Genomic DNA, 19,994 nt, shown 5'->3' on the forward strand with positions numbered 1-19,994 from the left:
ACAGATGTTACATTTTAGAAATAGTGAGCTCATTCAAAGTTTTAGACAATCTGCATCTGGAGATTTATTCTGTAAAAAGATTCATTTGGGTCACAACATGAACAGTGAGTTTAGATCAGACAGAATAATCCCTTTTTTCATCTTTTCGAGGTGTCACAGGCCTTGTGTAAAATATTCAGATGGTGATTTTTGCAGTATCAGGCCATCACCACTTCCCCTTTACTGTGTGAGAGATGGAGAGCTGAACACTGAGAACCAACCACAAACCTCTCCACCAACTAGAACAACGGTCACAGTTTTGTTTTTTCTTTTCTCTGTTCACAGTGAATAACTTTTTCTGTGTGTTTGGAGGTTGTGTATTACAGATAGTAGAAAAATAAACTTGTCAGTATTTATCTCAAACATTGAGGGACCTGAACACTTGTGAAAGTGAAAAGCACAACTCAGCTCTGTAGATTTGTGTCCCGTCAGTTGGTTTCAGGGTTAAATGTGAATCTTGAAATCAGATGCAAGATTTTTTTTCTGCATTTTGGAGAAATAAGTCAGTTTAACTGTTGCTGCTCCTGATGATATAATGAGAGAGCGTGTGAGATGACGAGACAAACACAAATTTCAACACCAACAAAACCAGTTCAGACAGGAATCAGTCAGACTCTGGAAGAAGAAGAAACCTTTATTATTCATCACATGCACACTTCAAGCACAATGAAATTCATCATCTGCATTTAATCCATCTGAAGCAGTGAACACGCACACACTCAGAGCAGTGGGCAGCCACACCAAAGCGCCCGGGGAGCAGTCAGGGGTCAGGTACCTTGCTGAAGGGCACCTCAGCCCAAGGCTGCCCTACGTCAACCTAACTGCATGTCTTTGGACTGTGGGGGAAACCAGAGCACCCGGAGGAAACCCACGCAGACACAGGGAGAACATGCAAACTCCACACAGAAAGGCCCTCGCCGGCCGCTGGGTTCGAACCCGGAACCTTCTTACTGTGAGGCGACCATGCTAACCACTACACCACTGTGCCGTGGAATCTACTTCTTATAATATCATCATGAAAATTTTAATTCCTATTAAACCGAATGTACATGATGTAAACATATCAGTGGTTTCCAGAATACGGAGATCATTTGTGACCAAAACAAAAGACGGATGTATTGAATTATGAGAGTCTCTTCATCACTGAATACAGCACGAAGGTTTTCTGCTCTTGATCATCATCCGTTATTCTCGAATCTTCTTCCTGTCAGAGACAACAGTATATTTCAGTCTCTGAATCGGGGGAGATTTTATCACTCCTGTGGAAGTCATGTGATTTTTCATTAATGCTAAAACCACTGAAACATTTCACCTCATGATAATTTAACAGTTTAATTGAGATGTTTACCTTTTTAACTCTCTCTGCACTGCGAGCTGTAAATTCCACCTCAGTGTAAGTCAGTTCCCCAAGTTTTTTCAGAAACTAAAGATATATGAAAAAAATCTGATTCATGTTAATAAGCAGGGTAAAAGGGGAAAAAAATCTCTACTGAACACAAAAACAGAAAGATCAGTTTCTTGCCTTGTTGTGTTTTCTCTTTAGCCAAACCCACACAGGTATGGATATTAATAACAGGAAAACTCCAGTAGATATCAGGACAGGGAGCAGTGAACAGGAATGATCAGTTTGTCCTGAGAACAATACGATATCATCATAAACATCGGAAAAAAAATCTCCCTGTGACACACACATGGGCTGGGCAATGTGACAAAAATACCAAAACCCAATCCTCTCTGACGGACCTGAGTTATAACAACAGAGCTGTATGATGTTGAGAGAAGTTGTTTTATTGCTGACAGGGTTTGCAGACACACAGATATAAGAGTTCCTGTTATTCTCTGTGTGTTGTATCTGAAGTGTGAGATTGAGGGGAACACTGAGATCTGTGTTATTGGTGAAGGAGATTCTCTCATTCTCTCTGTACCAGGATAACTTCACATCTTCTCCATTCTCCACAGAGCACAGGAGGAAACACGGCTCTGTAGAATACACGCTTCGGTTTCCTCTTTGATTTCTGATTACTGGAGCTGATACTGGAGCTGAGAAACAGAAGCACAGATTAATAACATAAGTCATGTAAAGCAACATGGAAGATAATGTTTGATTATACAGTTGGTGTCAGAAGTTTACATACAGTGACATGAATGTCATTTTGGATATGAATGTAATGGCAATATTTGGGCTTTCAGTAATTTCTTTGAACTGTTCTTTTTCTGTGGTAGAATGATTGTACAGCATACATATTTTTTTTAAATTAAACACTTAAATTTAGTGCACAAGTTAATATTTTATTTGGCTTTAATGAAATCAACACAGGGTCTAAATTATACATACAGTGTCAAAAATGTACATATGTGCTCACTTAGATTATTAATTCAGAGGTGTTGAAACTTCCAAAATGTCTCTTATCTTGCCAAGGGCAAGGTCTCTTAACTTTCTGTAAGTGATTATGATTGACTACAGCTGGTAGCTTCTCTGTGCCTTCATAAAAAGGGTTTGTTTACAGCACTCATTGGCTTGACCAACACACAGTCTTCTTCTTCTGGCTGCTCCAGATTAGGGGTCGCAACAGCGGAGCTTTTGTCTCCATTGCTCCCTGTCTTCCGCATCCTTCTCTACCACACCTGCCACTTTCATGTCCTCTCTCACCACATCCATGTATCTCCGCTTTGGCCTTCCTCGTTTTCGTGTGCCTGACAGCTCCATCCTCAACGTTCTCCTTCCAACATGTTCTGCATCTCTTCTCAGGATATACCCATATCATCTCAGTCTCATCTCTCTTAGCTTAATTCCCAAGCTCTCCACATGTGCTGTCCCTCTTATGTGCTCGTTCGTTATCCTGTCCAACCTTGTCACTCCCATCACAAACCTTAATATCCTCAACTCCACCACCTCCAACTTTGCCTCCTGTCTCTTCATTAAAGGTACTGTCTCCAATCCATACATCATAAAATGGGAAAATCCGAAAAGATAAGTGCGGTTCTGAGAAAGAGGATCACCGATATACACAACTCCAGAATGTCTCTTGGAGCCATTTCTAAACACCTGCAAATTAGATCAGTTCAAACAATTGTATCCAAGTTACTGTGAGGTGTAGTCACTTTGCCGAGCCACTTTGCTTCAAGAAAACCCAAACAGTCATTCTCAGCTGAATGAAAATTGGTTTGGATGGTCAGGAACAACCTGGGAACCACCATGCCACAGCCCTGCCATGAACTGGAAGCTGATGGATCACTGTCTACAATTCAGTTCAGCATGGATTAAGTGGCTGCTATCCAAGAAATGACGCCCTACTCCAAAATTGACACCTTCAATCTTAACTAAAGTTTAAAGCTGAACACACGGACAAAGAAAAAGCCTTCTGGAGGATAGCTGTATGGTCAGATGAGACAAACATTGAGGTGTTTGGCCACAATGACCCCCATGTACAGAGGGACAATGTACCAGCTGTTGGTGGTGGAAGGATCATCATGCCCTGGGGCTGGTTTGCTGCCAGTGGAACTGATTCATTGAACAAAGTGGATGGAATAATGAAGAAGAAGGACTACCTCAGAATTCTTCAGGATAAACCATCAGTAACTTGGACATGACTTGGGACTTACAACAGGACAATGATCCCAAACATGCATCAGAGCTGGTTGTGGAGGATAAAGCAGGCTAACATTAAGCTTAAAACAAGTCCTGACTTCAACTCTATTGAAAATATATGGAGCGTGCTTTAAGTCGAGTCCATGCCAAGAAAAATAATAATAATTGAACTCTACCAAGCCTACCATGAAGATTCGTGAAATATCCAACAAGAATTCTGCCAGAAGCTTGTTCATGGTAAACAAAAATGTTTGGTCAAGGTGAATCTTGCAAAGACATTTTACCCAAATATTAGGTGTGTTGTACGTATATTTTTGACTTTGTATGTATAATTTTGACCCTGTGTTGTGTTCAGAAAACCCAAAGAAAATCAAAACTTGTGCATGAAATTCTAGTGCTTTTTTTAGTTAAAGATGTATGCTGGACAGGGCGGCACGGTGGTGTAGTGGTTAGCACTGTTGCGTAACAGCAAGAAGGTCCAGGTTCGAGCCCCGTGGCCGGCGAGGGCCTTTCTGTGGGGAGTTTGCATGTTCTCCCTGTGTCCGTGTGGGTTTCCTCCGGGTGCTCCTGTTTCCCCCACAGTCCAAAGACATGCAGGTTAGGTTAACTGGTGACTCTAAATTGACTGTAGGTGTGAATGGTTGTCTGTGTCTATGTGTCAGCCCTGTGATGACCTGGCGACTTGTCCAGTGTGTACCCCACCTTTCGCCCGTAGTCAGCTGGGATAGGCTCCAGCTTGACTGCGACCCTGTAGAACAGGATAAAGCGGCTAGAGATAATGAGATGAGATGTATGCTGGACAATCATTCTGCCACAGAAAAAGAACAGTTCAAAGAAATTACTGAAAGCCCAAATATTGCCATAACATTGATATCCAAGACAACATTCATGTCACTGTATGTAAAATTCTGCCCACAACTGTACAACAGAAAGAAAAGCTTTTTATCTGCTCAAGCATCTAAAAACTCTCCAGAATGCAGGTGACATACAGACATAAAAGCCGAGATTTTATTCAGGCAAACTAACAGACAAATCTAAACTGTGATGCAGAAAACAGTAAAAACTAGAAAAGCACTCGGAGAGCGCAGACCTCCGCCAAGCAGCTCATCTCGCAATGATAAAGAATCCTTTAAAAAAATCCTGGATCCAGAAGGTGATCCGGATCACCGCCAAAATTTAATGGATTGTTACTTGTGCCCAGTCACACTTCTGGAAAAAATTTCAGAGCAATCCGTTCATAACTTTTTCCGTAATGTTGCTATCAGCCAAACCAATGCTACTGAAAACATAACCTCCTTGGCGGAGGTAAAAATAAAAAAAAAGAAGAAAAAGACCCTGCAATTGTCAGGCGAGACACAAACAGGATGTGGGAGTCAATATCAGAAAGCAAAGTCCAAAACCCAAAATCTGCAGAACAATAAGAAAGGCTGGGTAAAGTCAGAAAACTGAAGTCCTGAAATACTGAGCTGTGAGACTGAAGTGATTGTGAGCAGGTGAGTGCAAACAGTAACCAGGAGACTGTGAGCGGTGAAGTGCAGGATGGGTTTTGTAGTCCATGGCGGCCATATTTGAAGGCCACTGTGAATTCTGGAAAGTGGGGACTTGCATGTAAGCAGGTGCAGACGTGACAAAAACATGTATTTGTTATTTTTGTTCACTGTTACAATTCCTGAGAATTCTGAATTCATTCAAAAATCATTTTCCTGGACGATTCGACTGACAGCGGCACGGTGGTGTAGTGGTTAGTGGCCGGCGAGGGCCTTTCTGTGCAGAGTTTGCATGTTCTCCCCGTGGGTTTCCGCCGGGTGCTCCGGTTTCCCCCGCAGTCCAAAGACATGCAGGTTAGGTTAACTGGTGACTCTAAATTGACCGTAGGTGTGAATGTGAGTGTGAATGGTTGTCTGTGTCTATGTGTCAGCCCTGTGATGACCTGGCGACTTGTCCAGGGTGTACCCCGCCTTTCGCCCGTAGTCAGCTGGGATAGGCTCCAGCTTGCCTGCGACCCTGTAGAACAGGATAAAGTGGCTAGAGATGATGAGATGAGATGAGATGAGATGAGATGAGATGAGATGAGATGAGATGAGATGAGATGAGATGAGATGAGATTCGACTGACTGCATTCCTACAAGTTTGTATCTCATGACTCCTTGGGCTCTGATTGAATATTTTTGTAATTCTGAAGTGATGTGTCTGAACATGGACAGGAAGGAGAAAAGAAACACTTTTACTCACCATAAACACTGACACTGAAAGTCCTAGATGAGAGATGTTCAGTGATGACGTGTAATAAATAAACTTCAGAAAGGTTTCTGCTGATGTTCCTGATGGTTAAAGCTCCACTGATTCTGTCCAGCTGCAGTCGCTCTTTAAATCTCTCACTGATTTCTGTCACAGTTTCTCCTTTAAACACCTGACTGATCAGTGTCTTTCTCTCTTCTTTCTCAGGTCCATAAAACCACTGAATCTGAGCATCACTCTGGATTCCAGTTATCCCAGTATGGAGAGTTATAGTGGTTCCTTCCACTTCCTGCAGTGTGACTGTCTCGTCTCCAGCTGCACACAGTAAACCTGCATCACAGATTCAGCTTCAGATTCATCTTTACACTCACAGACTACACTGTGGATCAGATTATTATTATTATTATTATTATTATTATACACTAAAGTGGTTCTCAGCTTTTTTTCAGCCATGGAACCTCCACAATGGACTAAAAATCCACTTTCACTTTCTTCATGATGAACTTATTTGATCAAACTATATTTACAGCTACAGTTTCTTCTGTTGTGAAGGAAAGACTCGAACTTACAGCGCAGCAGGAGAAGAGTCCTGAGAGTCCTGATTTCTACTGAAATATTCAGCACCATGTTTGTTCAGTTGTCCTCAGAGTCTTTATCAGTGAAGAACGTTGTGTTCAATGCCGTTCTGTTGCTGCTGTACACAATGTTCCCTTACTGTTAGCTCGGTGTCTTTACTGTCCCACATTCATCAGAGCGCTGGGCGGACGTCCTGTCTCAGTGTGTTCAGTCTCTACACGCTCACTACATGCTTTCCTCTCACCAATGTCCATGTACATTTGATAGAAAACAGCTTTTTCAGATGGATTTAGTGGAGACGAGGTTTAAAATTCTCTCCTGTGTGTTTGATTCAATTACATTTACAAGATGTGGAGAAAAACCTGGAGAGAATAATTTCAGTCGAGTTCATTCGAAAATTTATGACTTTATAATATTACAGATATTACATTTTAGAAATAGTGAGCTCATTCAAAGTTTTAGACGATCTACCTGGAGATTTATTCTGTAAAAAGATTCATTTGGGTCACAACATGAACAGTGAGTTTAGATCGGACAGAATAATCCCTTCTTTTGTCCTTTTGAGACGTCACAGGCCTTGTGTAAAATATTCAGATGGTGATTTTTGCAGTATCAGGCCATCACCACTTCCCCTTTACTGTGTGTGAGACAGAGAGCTGAACACTGAGAACCAACCACAAACCTCTCCACCAACTAGAACAACAGTCACACTTTTGTTTTTATCTTTTCTCTGCTCATCTTGAAACACTTATCCTGTGTGTTTGGAGGTTGTGCATTACAGATGGTGGAAGATAGGAACCCTGAACACGTGTCCGAATTCTTCTGAAACATTTTGGTGTTTGTTAAAGTGAAAAACATGACTCAGCTCTGTAGATTTGTGTCCCGTCAGCTGGGATTCAGCTTTAAATGTGAATCTATATCAAATTACCCGAGCAGTTTACAAGTCAAATACTGAATCGATAGCAACAGAAAACTATTGGAACTTCGGTAATGAAAAATAAATTCACTTCCATTTTATTTGTGTCGTGATTTTAACTCTCGACCTGGTTATAAAGCAGCTTTACAGAAATCTTGATGTAGATTGAGATTCTTAGGCAGCAGCAGCTCCATCAGTGAACTGACAACCTGCACTGTGCACAAAACTCTTCAGTGACACTGCTGTTTGGGACGACGGGAAAATGGTGGAGAAATTGTTACTATGGCTCCTGAAAATGGAGATGAACGTTTTAGTACAATTATTGCTGTGTTTTCACCTTTCCTCGACAACAGAATAAACTGGACCTGGAAATGTAAAGTTGTAGAGAAAAGTTATTTTATAATAAGCGGCAAAGTTTGGTTGTTTATCTTGATCTAACCGCCATTTCTCAATGGATTTTCACCAAATTTGGCAAGTAGGTCCAGGGATGACCCAGAATTTTGCAGCAATAAGCAAAATTCATGTAAGGGCCCCAGGGAGGTCCCTGGGGGCACAACATCCACCCACCCCCTCCCTCAATGCCTTTCACGTTACATTTATCAACACAAACTCTTGACAGATCTTCACTAAATTTGGCACATAGGTACAGGAGATAGCCACATTTTGGCAAAACTCAGAAATTCCATAGTTGGGCCCCAGGGGTTCCCCGGTGGGCCCCTGGGTGGTGGATGTTTGGATTTTTGTTTGTCGTGGGTTAACATATTGTATATCACATACTAAAAAATTACATCCGAGCTTCACCCCCCACAACCTGGGCAAAGCCCGGCGAACCTGCTAGTTCATGATAAAGGTGAAAGCAGACAATTAATAAAACCACAGAATTTAAGAACATAAGAACTGTGAAGAACTTCATTTGAATCTTTGTATGCTGGATGTAATGAATTTTCCTTGAATCTGACGGAGCCAATGCTGCGAGTCCAGGACGGACCTGTTTTCTGTCATTGTCCTGTTTTTGTTGACATGGAGAAAGCGTGCTGAAAAGCACAGAATGATAAAACGCAGGTCTGGAGCTGGGCTAAAATTCATCCTGCCTCCCAAGTCTTCTTCCACACCCTCACACACCAAGGTTCTACTTACTGCTTTGTGAAATCACAATCACATCATTTTCCACAATGTTGAGATCAAATGCTGGGTTTTTATTTTCTAATGTGGAGCTAACCTCTGAATAAACTGGAGAATATCCTCAGAAATACAATACAAGATACAGCAGAGCTGCAGGACGTAATGATGTGTGTTACAGAACAGATCAGATTCAGTCAACCAGAGAAAGGAGATGAAAAGATGCTGATCAGTCAGGTGTTTAAAGGAGAAACTGTGACAGAAATCAGTGAGAGATTTAAAGAGCGACTGCAGCTGGACAGAATCAGTGGAGCTTTAACCATCAGGAACATCAGCAGAAACCTTTCTGGAGTTTATTTATTACACGTCATCGCTGATGGTTTCTCATCTCGGACTTTCAGTGTCAGTGTTTACGATGAGTAAGTGTTTCATGTCTCCTTCAGTCTCATAACTTCATGAATCCCAAAGTCCAGTTTGAGCTGTTTGGAGTCAATCTGCATCAGGAACATCATTTACAGATGAATCTGCCCTGAAATAATCATTTTACACCACAGTGCTGTTGAACTCGGGGCTCTGTTTGCTCAGAAAGTGTCAATGGCTCCAGTTTTCCCTGCAACCAACAACGGATAAGGGGAATAGATGATGGATAGGTGGATGGATGTACAGACTCCCTTTACACCACTTGATAACATGGTTCACATGGGTTTTACTTTTTTTAGTGTAATTAAATCATAGGACTTTTAATATTCCTCATTTCAAACCTTTAAACAATTAAGTTTCCAGCATGACATTATTTTTCTTTCCTCACTTAGAGTGAAAAATAAAAATACACTTCACTGCAGAAAACTAACCCATTAAAAACAGTGTGTTCAACTTTTAATTAATTAAATTTTGAGTCCCAGTGAAAACAAAACCTGCCTAAAGTTTCCACTCGAGGCACCAAATGTGTCGCAGCAGTGCCTGAGTCAGTGGAGACGGCTGAGTCTCTCTGTCAAACATTTACACTGAATAAAAAACTGACTGAAATTATTTAATTCAGCATCGGTTTCATGTGATTGAACTGAGTGAACATGAACACCCTTTGTTTTTTTCCCTCCGTCATTGGGTTCCTGGTGTTGTGAGACGAACATTCACTGCTGTGCCGTTATACTGCACTGTTCATTTTCATCCTGCACTCATTTCTTCACATCAGCACCAACATCCTCAGGAGATTTTATAACCTCACTGAATCACATCTATAGGACATGAACTGATCCCATTCACTCGACATCACCGAACCATGGAATTAGTAATTGTTCAAATTAAATTGAGATGGAAAAAGAACCAGGAACTCACAAAACAAACCAACATTTAGACAAAGCTATGACAGGGAAACAAACACAGAGAAACTAAGGCCACCCATTTTTTATCTTTAGGTCCACGGATTTTTTCAACATATTTTTGATGATGTCGGTCATCTTTTTTTTTTTTCCATCCAAGATGGCGCCGCAGACGGCTGCCACGGGACTTTGCTCTCTTGTACTTTCTATGTTTTTGTGTAATTGTTGTGTTAATTCTTCTCCATGCTTCACGGAATGCTTCGCTGAGGGTTTTTTTAATGCCTACACAGTCCGTTCCTGATAGGAGCGAAATGTGTGGGTGTTTTTTCCTCTCATCTCTCATTTTCTCAGCCTCTCCCTTCCTGACAAGCCTCTCTCCTGCTTTGCTTCTGCGGACTCGTCTTGTCTGAGAGACCCTTCCTGCACTGCTCTCCGAATCGAAATTATGGATCTGATCAACTGGTCACTTCATGCAATTGACAATCTTCTCGACTCGAAGTCTAGGTTCGGGGGAACCTGTTGTCCTGCCGGAACGTTTGCAGCCGGATACACCATGGATGCCTGGGAGAAGTGGCGTGTGGTGTGCTTGGCGATTCTTTCCATGGAGGACACTGAGGATATTTACCTATTCTGAACCATGATCACAGGATTTTTGCTGATTGGACTTGGCATTGCCCTGGTGTATCGAGGAAATCAGTTAATGGTGGCAGCTGTTCAAAGCCCCACAAAGCTGCCCGATATGATCAAAGCGGTGGGCAGAGCCGTTAGCACTCAGACTGTAGCTATTTAGAACTTGAATCGCAACATGGATAGTTCAAGTAGTCTGTTATGCAGTGTGTCACCTCCTCAATGTCCTCCTCATGCGGGTCTAACAGTACATTCCAGTCAGTCGTCTCGAAGCAGTCCTTAAGAGTTTCCTCTGCCTTAGGAGACCAGGCCCTGAATGAAAGCATGGTGATGGGCTGCCTCAGATCCATTGGCTTGTACTGAGGCTGTAGGACAACCAGGTTATGGTCAGATCTTCCCAGTGGTGGTAGTGGGATTGCCCTGTATGCGTCCCTTACATTGACATACAATAGGTCTATGGTCCTGTTTTTCCTAGTGGGGCAGTCCACAAACTGATGAAAGGCAGGGAGAGTGGAGTCCAGAGTGACATGGTTAAAATCCCCAGAAATCGCGAAGAACGCCTCGGGGTGTTGTGTCTGCAGCGCTGCTATGGTGGAGTGAGTAACTTCACACGCCACCTGCGCATCCGCACGCGGAGGAATGTAAACACAGGTGAAAATGGCGTGTGTAAACTCCCGAGGCATGAAATACGGTCGGAGACTCACCGCTAACAGTTCAATGTCCCGGCAGCAGATGATCACCTTAACATTTACTTGTCCTGGGTTGCACCATCTGGTGTTAATAAACAGTGCGAGTCTCCCACCTTTGCGCTTGTCGCTCAGCTTCGCGTCCTTGTCCGCTCTCACTGTAGTGAATCCAGGTAGCTCCACATTAAAGTCCGGTGTGTCGCTTTTAAGCCACGTCTCCGTGAAACACAACAAACTACACTCCCTGTAGAGCCTCTGGGTTTTCACCAGTCCTGCTAGCTCATCAGTTTTGTTGGTTAGCGATAGGGTTGCAAAGGGGTGGAAAGTATCAGGGAATTTTGAAGGGCCCAGGAATATTGGGAATTTTCAATTTTGGCATTTATTAAGTTTTAAACATTTTAAAACATTCCATCACCTACAAAAACAAATTAAAACCCATGTTAAGCCTTTCTTTCAATTATGTACTGTTTTGTGCTAATTAAGAATAGGACATATTGCTAAAGGCCAACTAATAAAAGGCTTTTAGTTTTTCCATATTAATATTATATTCAGATTTTTCAGTGAAAAATTATTATTCTCAATCTCAATTATCTAGTCCAAGGGACACTTAATAGAAATCCAATCAAAATTGTCAAAGGTCAAATGCGCATTCCCAAGTTCCCTACCACAAAAGTGGAGAAGGTCTTGTATCCCTTGGTCTACTACACATATTTTGAATACATTTTTTTGTGTGTTGTGGACCTCTCAAATCTGCATTTGAATAGATTTCTATTAAGCGTCGCTTGGACAAGATATCCAGTAATTTTGAATTGAAAAGATTATTTTTCTCGAGTGTACCCTTTGGTAAGAATTAACTGGAAATCTAACTCATTGCATAACAAATAGTGATTTCTAAAAATCTTGCAAAAACTCAATTTTGACCATTTTTATTACAAAACTTGAAGACTTATCTACAGATTTAATCACAAAGGTATCACATCATAAAATAACAAGGAATATTAAAAAAATTAAAATTTCTCATTACTAGTAGTCTTGAAATAAGTTTTGCTGCTTGTAAAATATATTAGTGCCACTTTTTTCTTTGAATCTGGAGCAAGGCTGTTTAATGTCATTTTTTAATAGCATTGTAGACCCTAATCATTACTTCTAATCCGATCATTTGCAAGCAAATTACTTGACAGGATATGGTTTACAAACCAGTTGCAAAATGAAAAATGAATTCAAGTTGTTGAAGTGTAATTAGTAAACAAAAAAGTTACAGGAAGCAGTCTTCAAAATCATAAGCAGAGTTAAAGTTGCTTTTGAAGATAAGTTCTCACAAAGTCTAAGATTATTGTTTAATTCATTATACACGTACCAGGGAAAACCCGTATTCTCATCTCATCTCATTATCTCTAGCCGCTTTATCCTTCTACAGGGTCGCAGTCAAGCTGGAGCCTATCCCAGCTGACTACGGGCGAAAGGTGAGGTACACACTGGACAAGTCGCCAGGTCATCACAGGGCTGACACATAGACACAGACAACCATTCACACTCACATTCACACCTACGGTCAATTTAGAGTCACCAGTTAACCTAACCTGCATGTCTTTGGACTGTGGGGGAAACCGGAGCACCCAGAGGAAACCCATGCGGACACGGGGAGAACATGCAAACTCCATACAGAAAGGCTCTCACCGGCCACGGGGCTCGAACCCGGACCTTCTTGCTGTGAGGCGACAGCTCTAACCACTACACAACCGTGCCGCCCCATGTGTAGTTGTAAAAAGACAAAAAAAAAACACGGAAAGAAAGTGCTAAAGTCAAAGAAAGGCGATACAGACGGAGTTACTGGAGAGGCCGCCACTCTGCGTCAGCGCCAGAGGATGGACGAGTGAAAAATAAAAATACACTTCACTGCAGAAAACTAACCCATTAAAACACAGTATGTTCAACTTTTAATTAATTAAATTTTGAGTCCCAGTGAAAACAAAACCTGCCTAAAGTTTCCACTCGAAGCACCAAATGTGTCGCAGCAGCGCCTGAGTCAGTGGAGACGGCTGAGTCTCTCTGTCAAACATTTACACTGAATAAAAAACTGACTGGAATTATTTAATTCAGCATCGGTTTCATGTGATTGAACTGAGTGAACATGAACACCCTTTGTTTTTGTCCCTCCATCATTGGGTTCCTGGTGTTGTGAGACTAACATTCGCTGCTGTGCCGTTATACTGCACTGCTCATTTTCATCCTGCACTCATTTCTTCACATCAGCACCAACATCCTCAGGAGATTTTATAACCTCACTGAATCACATCTATAGGACATGAACTGATCCCATTCACTCGACATCACCAAACCATGGAATTAGTAATTGTTTAAATTAAACTGAGGTGGAAAAAGAACCAGGAACTCACAAAACAAACCAACATTTCGAGAAAAAAAAACTATGACAGGAACACAAACTTCTCAGGAAAACAAACACCAAACAGCTAATGAGAGAAACTAATCAGGTGAAACCCAGTTTAGGTTCCCAAACACTGCAACTCATCCAGACAAGGAAAAAAGCAGCTGAAAAAGAGAGATGGCGCCCTCTGGTGGTCTGGTGGAGATTGTCCATGGTGGACAGAACAACTTCCCACAGACCCACAGCCAAGACACGCCTTCCAGGGGTGGAGCCGGGAAGAAGTTTTTTCACCTCAGTTGTCAACATAAAAAGTAATTTGGAAGTTATTTACTTGAACTGATGTTGTCAGTATTTATCTCAAACATTGAGGGACCAGCGAAAAGCTTAAAGCGAAAAGCACGACTCAGCTCTGTAGATTTGTGTCCCGTCGGTTGGATTCAGGTTTAAATATGAATCTTGAAATCAGATGCAAGATTTTTTTCTGCATTTTGGAGAAATAAGTCAGTTTAAATGTTGCTGCTCCTGATGATATAATGAGAGAGCGTGTGAGATGACGAGACAAACACAAGTTTCAACACCAACAAAACCAGTTCATACAGGAATCAGTCAGACTCTGGAATCTACTTCCTATAATATCATCATGAAAACTTTAATTCCTATTAAACCGAATGTACATGATGTAAACATATCAGTGGTTTCCAGAATACAGAGATCATTTGTGACCAAAACAAAAGAAGGATGTATTGAATTATGAGAGTCTCTTCATCACTGAATACAGCACGAAGGTTTTCTGCTCTTGATCATCATCCGTTATTCTCGAATCTTCTTCCTGTCAGAGACAACAGTATATTTCAGTCTCTGAATCGGGGGGAGATTGTATCACTCCTGTGGAACTCATGTGACTTTTCTTTACTGCTAAAACCACTGAAACATTTAACCTCATGATCATTTTCAACAGTTTTATTGAGATGTTTACCTTTTTAACACTCTCTGCACTGCGAGCTGTAAATTCCACCTCAGTGTAAGTCAGTTCCCCAAGTTTTTTCAGAAGCTAAAGATATATGAAAAAAAAATCTGATTCATGTTAATAAGCAGGGTAAAAAATCTATACTAAACACAAAAACAGAAAGATCAGTTTCTTGCCTTGTTGTGTTTTCTCTTTAGCCAAACCCACACAGGTATGGATATTAATAACAACAGGAAAACTCCAGTAGATATCAGGACAAGAAGCAGCGAATAGGAACGATCAGTTTGGCCTGAGAACAATACGATATCATCATAAACATCAAAAAACAAATCTTCTCCTTGTGACACACACATGGGCTGGGCAATGAGACAACAATACTAAAACCCAATCCTCTCTGACAGACCTGAGTTATAATAACAGAGCTGCGCGATGTTGAGAGAAGTTGTTTTATTGCTGGCAGGGTTTGCAGACACACAGATATAAGAGTTCCTGTTATTCTCTGTGTGTTCTATCTGAAGTGTGAGATTGAGGGGAACACGGAGATCTGTGTTACTGGTGATGGAGATTCTCTCATTCTCTCTGTACCAGGATAACTTCACATCTTCTCCATTCTCCACAGAGCACAGGAGGAAACACGGCTCTGTAGAAGACACGCTTCGGTTTCCTCTTTGATTTCTTATTACTGGAGCTGATACTGGAGCTGAGAAACAGAAACACAGATTAATAACGTGAGTCATGTAAAGCAACATGGAAGATAATGTTTGATTATACAGTTGTGCTCAGAAATTTACATACAGTGACATGAATGTCATCTTTGATATGAATGTCATGGCAATATTTGGGCTTTCAATAATTTCTTTGAACTGTTCTTTTTCTGTGGCAGAATGATTGTACAGCATACAGCTTTAATTAAAAAAACGCTTAAATTTGGTGCACAAGTTTTAATTTTCTTTGGGTTTCATGAAATCAACACAGGGTCAAAATTATACATACAGTGTCAAATTACATATGCTCACTTAGATTATTAATTCAGAGGTGTTGAAACTTCCAAAATGTCTCTTATCTTGCCAAGGCCTCGTAACTTCCTGTTAGTGATTATGATTGACTACAGCTGGTAGCTTTGCTGTGCCTTCATAAAAAGGGTTTATTTACAGCACTCATTGGCTTGACCAACACACAGTAAAATGGGAAAATCCAAGGAGCTCAGTGCAGATCTGAGAAAGAGTATCACAGATATACACAACTCCAGAATGTCTCTTGGAGTCATTTCTAAACACCTGCAAATTAGATCAGTTCAAACAATTGTATCCAAGTTATTGAGGTGTAGTCACTTTGCCAAGCCACTTTACTTCAAGAAAACCCAAACTGTCACCCTCAGCTGAAAGGAAATTGGTTTGGCTGGTCAGGAACAACCTGGGAACCACCATTGCACAAGCAAGCCATGAAATGGAAGCTGATGAATCACTGTCTACATTTCAGATCACCATGGACTAAGAGGCTGCTATCCAAGAAATAACTCCCTACTCCAAAATTGACACCTTCAAGCTTAACTAAAGTTTAAAGCTGACTACACAGACAAAGTAAAAGCCTTTCAGAAAATAACTGTATGGTCAGATGAGACAAAGATTGAGGTGTTTGGCCAAGATGACCACCATGTACAGAGGGACATTGTACCAGCTGGTGGTGGTACCATCAGAAACTTGGACATGGCTTGGGACTTGGGAGTTACAACAGGACAATGATCCCAAACACGGATCAGTGCTGGTTGTGGAGGATAAAGCAGGCTAACATTAAGCTTAAAACAAGTCCTGACTTCAACCATATTGAAAATATATGGACCATGTTTTAAGTCGAGTCCATGCCAAGAAAAAAAAATTTATTGAACTCTACCAATTCTACCATGAAGATTCATGAAATATCCAACAAGAATTCTGCCAGAAGCTTGTTCATGGTAAACAAAAATGTTTGGTCAAGGTGAATCTTGCAAAGAGACATTTAACCCAAACAGTGGCGATCCTAGAGTGATTTACTCCCCGGGCGAAACCCCCTGCTGGCAAAATTGCAACTCATTAGGTCAATTGGCAACAGGTCATTAACATGACTGAGTATAAAAAGAGCATCTTGGAGTGTCCGCGGCTCTCAGAAGTAAAGATGGGAAGAGGATCACCAATCCCCTTAATTCTGCGCTGACAAAGAGTGGAGCAATATCAGAAAGGAGTTTGACAGTGTAAAATTGCAAAGAGTTTGGACATGTCATCATCTACAGTGCATAATATCATCAAAAGATTCAGAGAATCTGGAAGAATTTCTGTGCATAAGGGTCAAGGCCGGAAAACCATACTGGGTGCCCATGATCTTCGGGCCCTTAGATGACACTGCATCACATACAGTACAGGCATGCTTCTGTATTGGAAATCTCAAAATGGGCTCAGGAATATTTCCAGAGAACATTATCTGTGAACACAATTCACCGTGCCATCCGCCGTTGCCAGCTAAAACTCTATAGTTCAAAGAAGAAGCCGTATCTTAACATGATCCAGAAGCGCAGATGTCTTCTCTGGGCCAAGGCTCATTTAAAATGAACTGTGGCAAAGTGGAAAACTGTTCTGTGGTCAGACAAATCAAAATTTGAAGTTCTTTATGGAAATCAGGGACGCTGTGTCATTCGGACTAAAGAGGAGAAGGACGACCCAAGTTGTTATCAGTGTTCAGTTCAGAAGCCTGCATCTCTGATGTTATGGGGTTGCATTAGTGCATGTGGCATGGGCAGCTTACACATCTGGAAAGACACCATCAATGCTGAAAGGTATATCCAGGTTCTAGAGCAACATATGCTCCCATCCAGATGACGTCTCTTTCAGGGAAGACCTTGCATTTTCCAACATGACAATGCCAAGCCACATACTGCATCAATTACAGCATCATGGCTGCGTAGAAGAAGGGTCCAGGTACTGAACTGGCCAGCCTGCAGTCCAGATCTTTCACCCATAGAAAACATTTGGTGCATCATAAAACAGAAGATACGACAAAAAAGACCTAAGACAGTTGAGCAACTAGAATCCTACATTAGACAAGAATGGGTTAACTTTCCTATCCCTAAACTTGAGCAACTTGTCTCCTCAGTCCCCAGACGTTTACAGACTGTTGTAAAGAGAAAAGGGGATGTCTCACAGTGGTAAACATGGCCTTGTCCCAACTTTTTTGAGATGTGCTGTTGTCATGAAATTTAAAATAACCTAATTTTTCTCTTTAAATGATACAGTTTCTCAGTTTAAACATTTGATATGTCATCTATGTTCTATTCTGAATAAATTATGGAATTTTGAAACTTCCACATCATTGCATTCCATTTTTATTTACAATTTGTGCTTTGTCCCAACTTTTTTGGAATCGGGGTTGTACACAGTATACACAGATATGTGCAAGTCCAGTGGTCAGTCTTTTTTGCAGGTTATGACATTAATATACAGAACATGGACAGGAAGGAGCAGAGATGGGACCAAGTCACACATGTGCAAGTCTCAAGTAAGTCTCAAGTCTTAACCTTCAAGTCCCAAGTAAGTCCCGTCTTTTTTGTCTTGGGCAAGTCAAGTCAAGTCAAGTCAAGTCACAGGCTATGTCAAGTCAAGTCAAGTCCTATAATAAGTCAAGTCAAGTCCAAGTCAAGTCACCTTAGGCGTATTGGCGTAATTTTAGCAGCAGAATATGAATTTAATACATTGAAAAGGCAATACATAAGTAAATGTCAGTAAACATCCCTGGAACATGTGCCCAACCTGTTAAATATTTGCATTTTAAATACTCATGTTCTGTAAAATACATAAAACAAAACAGTAATAATGTCACAAAGTTATTTATTGATGGCAAAATTGATTGCAAGATTGAAAGCCAACTAAGTTTCTCACATTGTCATCAGCCAACAAGAAAAATAAACAGAGAATTGGCATTCTGTTATGTGCGTAGTTAAAAGAGGGTAGGACGACACCTTGGGTTAACAGGGGCATGAGCTCCTCCAATCTCTAATCACGTCAGATGAGATGATTATTATTAATAAGATACACGTGGAGAAACCTGAAGTGACTTCGATGTATGTTTGCGCCAGTAAAAAAAAAACAAAGGATAGAGAAATGTGTCAGTCATAATTTAGGTCTCAAAAAGAAGACCTGTTCACCCGTGCAAAAGTGACATCATCTTACCCAATATGACAAGCTACAGAGGTGTGTGCAAAAGCGCTCTCTCGCTCTCTCCCTCTCCGAGGCTGCCTCAGCCTGTGCAGAGCGGGGACATATAGAACGACTTTGGCGCGGGAGTCTTGGTTCCCGCTATAATAGATTGTTACGAAAATAAATGTTAAATGAAATATGCATCCCGCGCATTCCTTTCCACAGGAACTTTGCTCACAACGTTTCGGTCGTGGCTAACGCACTGTCCTCCTTACCACAAGTGCAACGTTTCGGGAACAATACGGAAAGGACAGTACGCGGGATTCATCTTTCCTTGAACAATTACCCAGAGACTTTTTAAATTACCTCACTGGGAAATATCCAATGCACCTGTTCAGTTACAGAGTTGTGCTCTCTAAATTGTCATCATTCAAGCCATTGTTTTGGCAGCCTGGTAGCCTGATATACTAAATGTAAATTCATGGTTTGGATGACTGCACAATTTATTTTCGTAACACTGTGTTACAGCGGGAAACAAGACTCCCGCGCACAGTCAGCCTATTTTGCAGAGTTTAGTATTGCTGCTAGCCTGTATTCAAACAGCGAGTGGCATGCCGGTGAATCCAAATCGTGGCGCTTTTTTCAATAGTGCATGATAGGCAGTGGGATGGAGTTTTCTTTTCTTTTTTGATCGGGTAGTGTGATGAAAAAAATGTGCAGGTTGCTGCACTGCTATTTCAAACGGCTATGATAAACTCCCCTGCCTCTATGCCCTATGGACAGTCTGGCTAATGTACACGAACACACTTACATGGATTTGTGCTGCTCATGAACGTGTACATGTTCACAAGCTGACCATTAGCTTAACCCTGAAACAGAACAACAGGGTAGGAAGCTGCTTATGTTATTCAGCATCACAACTGCAAAGTGCACAATCAACTTACTACTACTGATATACAATATCATTAAACTTGACGTAACTACATTGCTTACCAGCATTCACATAAGAATTTCACAATAATAAACTGAATCCCTAGCTACATCTGCAACGGCTAAAATCCTCCTACCGCTCACTCTCGTGGCTAACATTGGCTAACGAGGAGTTTAGCTGCTATCACCAAATAACAACACATTAATAAACTTACTGGGCAGAATGGATTTTCAAATGCCGGACGAAATTGGAGGTCGTGGTCTGGCTGTCAGAAATCGTCACGTTGCAAATCTTGCACTGCGTCGTTCGTCATTTACCTTCTAGGCAGTAGCCCTTGAAGCCGAAAGTGATTACTCTTGGGATCATACCTGTCAACTTTGAGGTTTGAAAAAAAGGGATATTTCCCAGATTTTTAACTCAAAATAAGAGAAAATTTCG

At 41.2% G+C, this 19,994-nt stretch overlaps 1 protein-coding gene across 1 annotated transcript in view; it reads right to left on the reverse strand.

Moving 5' to 3' along the window:
- Positions 1-655: 655 nt before the first annotated feature.
- Positions 656-19,994, reverse strand: part of LOC132882588 (uncharacterized) — a 44,950-nt gene continuing 25,611 nt past the window's right edge. The window contains exons 9-17 of the mRNA XM_060915680.1: positions 14,866-15,162; positions 11,128-11,267; positions 10,639-11,040; positions 7,081-7,135; positions 5,861-6,196; positions 1,783-2,079; positions 1,562-1,671; positions 1,388-1,462; positions 656-1,243 (exon numbers count right to left, since the gene is read on the reverse strand). Of these exons, the coding sequence (XP_060771663.1) occupies positions 1,163-1,243; positions 1,388-1,462; positions 1,562-1,671; positions 1,783-2,079; positions 5,861-6,196; positions 7,081-7,135; positions 10,639-11,040; positions 11,128-11,267; positions 14,866-15,162 (1,793 nt within the window). The 3' untranslated portion in view covers positions 656-1,162. The remainder of the gene's footprint in view (positions 1,244-1,387; positions 1,463-1,561; positions 1,672-1,782; positions 2,080-5,860; positions 6,197-7,080; positions 7,136-10,638; positions 11,041-11,127; positions 11,268-14,865; positions 15,163-19,994) is intronic.

This window comes from Neoarius graeffei, chromosome 3, assembly GCF_027579695.1.
Source record: "Neoarius graeffei isolate fNeoGra1 chromosome 3, fNeoGra1.pri, whole genome shotgun sequence".
Lineage (NCBI taxonomy): Eukaryota > Metazoa > Chordata > Actinopteri > Siluriformes > Ariidae > Neoarius > Neoarius graeffei.